Source organism: Lolium perenne, chromosome 7, assembly GCF_019359855.2.
Source record: "Lolium perenne isolate Kyuss_39 chromosome 7, Kyuss_2.0, whole genome shotgun sequence".
NCBI lineage: Eukaryota > Viridiplantae > Streptophyta > Magnoliopsida > Poales > Poaceae > Lolium > Lolium perenne.
In genome coordinates this window covers 120,252,980-120,262,289 of record NC_067250.2, presented here as the reverse complement: position 1 = coordinate 120,262,289, position 9,310 = coordinate 120,252,980, and the positions used below count along the sequence as shown (strand labels likewise).

Below are 9,310 nucleotides of genomic sequence, written 5' to 3'. Positions count from 1 at the left end.
TTAGAACAAAGGTAATGGTTAGAATTCAACAACAAAGATCAAAGTGTGGTAGATGGAATCAAGATATTTGTCCAAATGTTTTCAAGAAAATTAAGACTTGGATTGTACAATCTAGTCAATGTCCTGCGGTGTGGAATGACAAAGATGGATATGAGGTTAAATACTTTGGTCATGGATACACTGTCAATCTCACAGAGCAGACTTGCAGCTGTAGATATTGGTAACTTTCTGAACTGCCATGTCCTCACGCATTGTCCCAAGGTGAGGTTCTCTTTTCGGCGTGTCGTTCGGCAGAGATGCGACGGAAGCTGAACTTCTGGCTGTGGAGGAAGGACTGCGCCTAGCTCTGCATTGGATACAGTTGGGGTTTACGATGGAGACAGATTGTGCAGAGGCCGAAGAGCTTATCAGGAAAACAACTCCAAATACCTCTGTGTTTGCCTTTAAAGTCAATGTAATTCATGAATTATTAAGGGAGAGAGACACTAGAATAGTTAAGATCAGTCATGTGATTGATAGTGTTAGTCATGAGTTGGCTAAACTAGCTAGGGTTCAAGATCATACTGAATTTTGGGTCAGCAGCTTTCCTGAGGAAGTTGCTGCAGCTATAGCTCTAGATTGTAAACTGTGTTTTAATTAATGAAAATCTCTTTTCCCGCAAAAAAAAACCTGGTTGCCGAGCCTGATAGCGTCGAGCGCAACTTCGACGAGCCTGATCGTCCAAGACTTGACGCGGAGGACGGGCGGGGCCCAACGTAGCGGATTGGGGTGGTGGAGGTGCGGAACCACCCAGCGATCGAGCGCAGCGGCGGACAAGCTACTGACCGCGGCATGCCGCCAGTCGAATCACGATTAGACGATGGGAAATCGAATGCACTGCTTTGGTTTTTTGGTTCTGGGTTGGAACTGGTCTGGGTTTTTTTTTTTCCTTTGGGCCGTGGTTTTTCTTCTAACCCATTAAAATCAGCAGAACCATCTGTTTGGACGATTAGCAAAGTTGAAGGTTTCTTTAGGACGAAAAATGAACTTTTAAGAAAGTTCAAGGACGAAAAATGGACTTTCTTCGAAATTAAACTATCCACCCTAGATAGAGACCAAAGAGCAAAACATGGCATGCACCGACTGACTTTCTTCAAAGTTAAACTATCCACCCTAGATAGACCGAAGAGCAAAACATGGCATGCACCAACTGGAATTTCTTGCATCTCTACAAACTGGCATTTTTTCATATTTCCATTGCAACGAGATAATAACAGGAGCTACATTGTTGTTTCTCTACAACCCAAACCCCTCGATATCAATAAAATGTTTGGGCGGTCCTTTCCCTAGCCGATCTTCTCGACAAGACACTGCCCCTGGCTTCTCCAGGGTCATGCTCGCTACCACCTAACTGCCTATATTGTTCTGTTAACTTACTACTCGAATGTTGTTTACTTCGGTCAGTGTACGAGAAGGATGAGCTGCCACCACCATCAAACCAACCCCCTCCTCTGGTACTCTCAAACCTTTGCTCAGCAAACCCGTCAGCACTACTCACGTCCCGGCCTGATGAGCTGGTGCCCAAGGTAGATCTCGACCGGGAATAGGTTGGATAGTCCATTTCCTCATGTGCTGCCGTAGAGCCACCCGGGTACATTTGATCTGAGGTCCCAAAAAAGTACTGTTCGTACTCATCAGTGCTGGTCGAATTTCTTGTGCTTTCGCTGCTATCGGTGCTTATGGTGCTGTGTGACCCCGCATCCGAGTTGCTGAACAGCGATGAACTCTCACTTGGACTTGGAGATTCCGCTGGTGGATATGGTGGCTCTCCAGGTTCATCAAATCCACGGGTGAAGCTATCTGTCATGTGATCTGTATGCAACTGACCATTTGGGTGTCTGTTCAAGGATCCTCGTTGCGATGGTGCAGGTCCCAGGTTTGGCTTATGCTTGGCCTTCTTCGCATATGCTGGGTCTTGAACTACCATTGCTTGTCGCACAGAGCTTGGCGCCCTTGGTGAACACCTGATATAGTTAATGCAAGATTTAGAATGACCTGGACAGGAGGAACACACACAAAATTGCTAGTATCTGTTCAGAAAAGAGGAATGCTGGTGTTCACCTTGCATAGAGCAGCATGTAAGCACACTTCGACATGACATTTTCCAGAGATACAGGTTTGACCTGCACACAGCAAAGACCACCTATTTAGAATAGAAGATCACTATATCTGATTCTTATAGATAATAACCCTCAGAGCACGTAGGTTCATGTGCCATATAATATTTTTTCTGTTCGTTCGCAAAAAAAAAATATTTTTTCTGTTGTATTACAAACATAATACATTATGCTCACTATACTCCAATAAGATCATTGCTAATCCAGTAAGGAGTATTAAGTCGCATTTTATTGAAAAACTAGAACCAAACATGAAAACAGGTTTACCAAATAAAATTAGGTATTGACATGTTGAGATTAAAAAAATATATGCTGTTTTTAATAAATGGGCAGTCATAGCCCATAGCCACCTGTTCTAAAAGGTAAGTATAAGTATACCTGACTGTCATCTGTCTTGTACCACTTCCCATGAGTGTCCTTGACATAACAAACATAATGACCAGAAAAGGCAGCATTCATAACATCATGATGGACAACCACTCCATATAGGCTGTAAACAGGAGAAATGTCGTCCCGTGTGCTCATGTAAGAAGATAAGTTCAGGGTTTCTGGGAATCTGATGGCTTTGCTTATCTTCCCAAACTTGCCAGACTGTACACATAAAAAGGGTGAACTAATTAGTGGATCTCAAATTGTAAGGTTTATACTTAATAAAAAAACTAAAACCCATTAAACTATGAATTCCAGCAAAAAAAAGTTAAATACATTCATTTTAGAATTTGTCAGCAGATAAGAGAACTATGCGCAATTGGCCTTGGCGTCTAGCCCTTGGGGATGTCATATTGACAGTTCACTCAAGGAAAACAAACAGGTTGGTACTTTATACGGTACCTGATATCTTTTCAATGCAATGGTCAGGACATTTGGAGCTTCTGATATTGTCAACTTCTTCTTTGCGCGCTCATAGGATTTGCATCTGACATTACAGGGAGAGTATTAGCGTTAGCATTAGAAAAGCCATCTCACAATTAGCCACTTAAACTTTTAAAGTAAATCAATGACCTGGTGCAATTCAGAACACACACAAGCAGTCTACACTGAGAAACCTCAACATGCTATGGTCCCACACACCATCTTAGGTAGTCAAAGCAAGAGGTATAAAATGGCACAACCAGCATATTCCATAGAACACATTCATACCATCTCTATGGTAAAAACTGAAACTGTTATTAGTATACACTTTGTTATCTTACAATGTGTTCTTTTGCTACTCTTGGCTGGTACTCCTGAACTTCGTAACATGCCTATCATTTGTTCTGTTTTCCATTCAATTATGTTTCTGCTGTTCAAGCCCGAATTTATGGTAATGTTTGCATTTCCCCATAAAATCTCCAACTAGATGATGGCAAAATACTATCAAGCCCTAACTCCCAGCATGTTTAGGTGGCCTAAGAGGTCTGGAGGCCTTTGCACACAGTACTGTAGCTGAAGAGCCTACCATGGTGAAGTTTCAGTGATAGATCTGGCACAGAATGAACAGGTACAGAAAGCTAAAGATCAATAACCAAACCTGCTGCATTGGTATCTATTATCTCCATCCATAACCTCCGTAGATGTAAACCGCTGAAGTGCTTCTTCAAGAGAACTGATGTCTCCATCTATTTCAACAGTAAGATCCAACATGCGCTCATATTGCTCAGAACTAACATGGCACCTTGTGCATTTTATCTACGAAAGAAGCAGAAACAGAGTGAAACAGTCAATAGGAATATACTGAAAGCAATCTCAGGTAACTGAATATACAAAATAACAAATCTAAGATGTTTTGTGAATAAAACCTTAGATCGCAGATAACCCCCAAATATTAATTGTACTAGTGTGGTCTCTTCAGCTAAACGATGAGCACCACCTGTTCTGGCTTCCTTCATGCATACAGATTGCATAGCATCAATGGAGTGCCTGTAAACATGTCAGGTAGTGTGGTACCATTAAAAACTACTCTTGGAAAGGTTTGCCCAAAGTAATTAACTAATATACTTATTTACTTACGACAAAGTCATTCACAACAGTACAACACTAAGCGTAATAACATACCCAAAAAGCCTACTGTTAGGTAGCTGTTCTATCGGGTTTTCCACTTGACATTCAGGCAACATTCATTGATAAAAAAAATGCTTATCATCACCTGGCTGGAACAATGAATTCCAAACAACTATACTAAGTGATGAGTTCAACTGAACTTCGGTTTAACAGGAAAAGATAAATCAAATGAAAATTTATACTAGTTGACAAGATTTGGAGGAACACATCCAATAATGCTACACTGCTGCCTCACAAATTGAGCCCTAGAAGAAGAACATACATATACTCTATGATTCTAAAATAGCCCATCCACCACTAGTAAAGAACCACACACTGCAGATGTATAGTTTATCCTTCCACTACACATCATAACTGGATCATTTAAGGTATAACATCGATATATTCAACTTAAGAACTAAATTACTGCAAAACCTCTGCATAACCTCATAGATTAAACAATGTTGGTTTCTTACCGAAGGAATTCGTGAGCATCTTCTTGTTTACCAGGGCCAAAGCTACTTCCAATCTCGTGCAAATGGGATAATATCCCAGTTGGTGACAAGGCAGTCTTGCCCTGCTTGCCCTCCACGATAAGTTTTTCAAATTCACACATAAAACACCATTCTCTTTTGGAACCTACAAATCAAAAGATTACCATGTAATTATTTAAAGTGCAATATGGAGAGAAAATGCTGTAAGAAACACAGTACTGGGAACTTACAATTTTTTGAATGAAGCCCTCCCAGAAGATATGATGTAAGTGGTCGAGTAAACATCAAGCACTGAAGAACAGCATTTGCGTAGCAACTGCAGAAGTTTTTTTTTTTTTTAAAGGTTAGATAGGGCAGGGACAGAACAGAACAACGTACTCAATAGTACCTATACTACTGCGACAACAGAGAGTCTAACATAATGTTCTATGTACTGGCGAGTCATCCACAGCAGGACAAAAAATTCGCAGAACAACACTTTTCATGACATACAACACTATCAGAGCATGATGGAAATGGAGCTAAAATATATTCATCTGATCACTTCATATACTACCCCCATCCCAAAATACATCCGTATCTAGAAAAAGTTGAGTCACTCATTTTGGGACAGAGGGAATCGATTGCCCCTAAGGGAACAAACCATAAAAATCTACCCATATGTCAACCAGACTCTAATGGAAGTAAAATGCAAAGTTGCAAACAGATTACAAAGCTAGAGATGCCCATACAAAGAGTGGGGTGAACCTAACAGAAATACAACGCATGCCAGTTAGTCTTTCAACATGTTACTTTTCAGAAATAGTAATTCACTATTTACCTATTGCCAAGGTTATGAAGACCAAAAGGGTGCAATTCAACCTTTTCGTAGAGCTTGATGAATAGATCATATGGAAAAAGTGTCTGAAAAACAGAAGTTGTTAGCAAATAAAAGTAAGAAAATAGATTACTAACTAAGCAGAGATACTCGGTTTAATTTACCAATTCTGATGGATAATGCCTCGCAACTTTTGGTGCTGTTTGTTGCCTGACAATCTTCTTCAGAGATGTTGCAAGGCTATTGGATGTTGATCCTGCTCTATCTGATGGATTATCAGCCCTTTTTGATGGGTTAGATGTTACAGAACGGCCACCTTGAATGGAAGTAATTTTATCAGCAGCCAAGACAGATGGCACAAATTTTGAGCTTTCAGTGTTGTTTGTAGTTGTACCAGTAGCTTTTGTTTTGCACTGTTCAACTTCAACACGGAGAGAAGTCCTATAACTTTTGGGTGCTGGCACAGCAGTTACAGCGGCTTGGGAATTGCTCTTATCTGCTGGTTTTGTAGTATGATTAACCCGAGAGCAATCCTCGCTGTCATCACCATCCTGAGTGCTACCATTTTCCTTGGAATGAACTGACAGATCTTCATGGACGAAACTGCTAAAGCCACTCATCTTCGGTGCAGAAGCTTGAGATTTATGAACTGATATCCCATCCAAGTTCTTCGTGTAGGAGCCATTTTCAACAAAATTTGTAGGTTTGATGTTTGATTCTGTCCGTTTGCTGTCAAAGGATGCTACTTCGGGGGTACTTTGAGAAAGTTTAACGACACTGTCAGAATTGCCATTTTCAGGAACCTCTGCGGTAGCAGATACCTCTTCGAAAGGTGTATCTTTCTTTTTACCATTTAAGCTTGTCACAATATGGTTGGTGCCAGAACTTTCAGACCCAACAGCAACAGGTACGCTGATTTCAGACACCGGCTGTACACCGGCCACCATATTCTCTTCAGATGCTCCCTTTTGTTGAACGTTTCCTTCTGTTGCAACAGAAATTGCAGCTCCATCATCTGGCCTGGCGTTAGCACTTGGTGGATGGCATTCATCTTTGTGACCTTGTCTCCAGTGGGCTATCTGGCATTTGAAGGAACTGCGATGAACCAGAGGTAATCAGATCAGGATATTCAAATGCCAAATTGTCTGTATCAGCATACTGTTAAGTTCACAAAATATGAAAATAATCAAGTGCGTATATAAAGGTTCAGAACAGGATGTAACTATACTCAAGACCATTACTTCAAATACTACAGTATGATCAAATAAGCAGGCGGAAATGCCTATATTCAGCTAATGGCAATTGGAGTTGGACAGCCCAAGTTCTAATACTTAGGATGTGACTTAAAACAACCTTCCTTCACTTCCCAACCTAAGTGGCTTATTATATCGTCCAACACAGGGGCTAATATGGTAAATACATGCCACTTTCTAGCTAATACTTTGACAGCTGTGCTGTTGCTCACAAAACATTAAGTGCAAAGTACTAGTGTAGCACCATTGTTAGCCTGTGCATTTACTCACTACCAAACTGGTGACATGTTTACAAGTAATCCAAGAATGTAGAGTACACTGCAATCGCGCACAAGGGAATTTTGTACTAAAACATTCTCATGGTAATGAAACTTACTTAGCCAGAACGAGCTAGTAATGAAATAGGAGTATGTCATGCCAATATGGGCATAACATAAATAAATAAATGTCCCCCTCACTCATAAACGAATCCAAGAATCACATGGGACAATTTTTTAGCTGGATGCACCTCAGCCATTCAGCTTTTCGTTATTTGTTCCAAATGAGACAGGCAATGGGTTGCATGAATAAACTCAAAACATCGTTGGCTTGCTTGTACGAAATGTGGGTGGCGGCATTGCATTAAGGTGCGGTAACAATATGAACTACAGATATGGTTATTATCAAAAAAAATTTGTTTTACCTATCCAAAGTTGCAACACCTAACATAATAATATGTGACACGTCACTATACCAGGCTATGAGCACATGATTATTTCTGTCATTTACACAGAAACGATAAATAACATTACGATTCTTCTTGTCTAACACTAAGAACTGAATATGAATGATAATATTCTCATGTGCTGACCACTCTGATCCGCATTGCCACTGCAAGCAAATGAAATTTAAGGGGAAAAGGCACGAGCAGTTGCTCATGCAAAGATTCAGCAATCGAGCCTCATACAGCGAATCGAACATGCATGTCATTTCTACCGCACGTGGAGTAATAATACATCTAACGCTGATACGCTGATAAAGATAACTTGGGAATCAGGGATTCATAGCAAATCTTCAAGTTTACGAGGAAAGGCAACATGAAACATCTGGTTTGCTAAAAGAGAGTTAATATCATAAGTCAGGCATGGTCTATGTTGGTTGATAGAAGAAAAGAAAAAGGCAACAGATTGACAAGTCGTCTGGAATCAGCAGGAAGATAAACTTGGGAATCATGGATACAAAGAGATTGTTCAAGTTCACGAGGAAAGGCAACAGCATGGCTGAGTACTACCTTAGGGTCCAAATGGCGTTCCGGATGAGAGTAATAATAACAGAGTAATGGCTGACAAATTCAAGAGCAAGTTGTATGGAGCTAGAGCTTGTAGAGACATACTATTAAATGGAGGTTTGGAAATAGCCCTAACAGGAGATTGGGGGAAAACTCCAAATTTTCTCGATCTACCAGCCCGCAAACATGAACATGTTATTGGTACCAACCAACCAACCTCAAATTTCTACAAGAATACAGGGCGTTCCCACCCCGAATCGCACGAATCGCAGCCTATCTTCCCCCAATTTCTCAATCAACCCGGTAAGATTGCAGAAGGTGCAAAGGGGATTAATCAAGAAGAGGGGTTGGAGCCCAACTCACCAGTACTTGACGGCCTTGCACTGCTTGCACCGGAACGTGGTCGGCCTGAAGCAGACCACGCAGACCCCCGCCGTCGCCGCCGGTGGTGGTGGTTGCGCCTCGGCGACCTCCTCTTGCTGCTGCGGCGGGGGTGGAGCCACCGGCTGCGGCGCCCACAAGGGCGCCAGGGGCACCTCGGCGGCGTGCACGACGCCGGGGAAGAGCTCCGAGTAGAAGGCGCGCACGGACTCCCGCTCGGCCAGCTCCGACTCCTCGGCGGCGAGCCGCGCGAGGCGCCGCACCTCCTCCCTCCTTGCCGCGGCGCGCCGCAGCGCCCGGCGCGCCAGCAGCGCGAGCGCGGGCACGACGACGAGGACGAGGACGAGCACCGCCACCGCGGCCGACGAGGACCCCGCCGCAGCCGCCTCCGCCACCATTGCGCCCGCTCAGTCGACGCCTCTCCCGCCCCCGCCGCCTCTCCAGCGCATAGATCTGTCGAAACCGCCGGATCCGCCGCAGCCGCCCGGCCGGAATCCGCTGCTAGGGCTCGGCGATTTCCAAAAAAATTCCCCTTTTTCGTCGTCCTGCAGCGTTGTGGTCTTTGGAAGTGACGGAGAGGCAGCAGCAACCGGGAAGGAAGAAGGAGGAGCCGGCGGGATTGGTTTCCACCTTGGATGACTCCACTCCAGGAATAATACTCCCTCCCAGCGAGGAAGTTAACGGCACGGTGACGGCAGGAGGTGCAAGACAAGAAAGGAATGGGTTCCCCACCGGGTACCGTGTCCCGAGGGTACCCGCCACCGCGCGCTTGTCGACCGTCCGATGGTCCCCGGAGGACGCACCGGGGCCGTCCGTCCGATGCGATGCCCCCACCCTCTGTGTAGGGGCTAGGAGAGGACGCGGGAAACTATTTTTAGCAGGTGATTTCCCGGCCTACTACTACTATTACCCGCCAATTATGT

At 43.5% G+C, this 9,310-nt stretch overlaps 1 protein-coding gene across 1 annotated transcript; it reads right to left on the bottom strand.

The window, feature by feature from the left end:
* Positions 1-1,206: 1,206 nt before the first annotated feature.
* On the bottom strand, positions 1,207-8,997 carry LOC127323838 (ubiquitin carboxyl-terminal hydrolase 17). The gene is made up of 11 exons (XM_051351950.2): positions 8,370-8,997; positions 5,651-6,581; positions 5,490-5,572; positions 4,900-4,985; positions 4,652-4,814; positions 3,935-4,055; positions 3,667-3,824; positions 2,988-3,072; positions 2,535-2,747; positions 2,101-2,162; positions 1,207-2,003 (listed from the first exon to the last, which is right to left on the bottom strand). The coding sequence occupies exons 1-11, from the start codon at positions 8,783-8,785 to the stop codon at positions 1,298-1,300; spliced, it is 3,024 nt and encodes a 1,007-aa protein (XP_051207910.1). The 5' UTR covers positions 8,786-8,997; the 3' UTR covers positions 1,207-1,297.
* Positions 8,998-9,310: the final 313 nt, after the last annotated feature.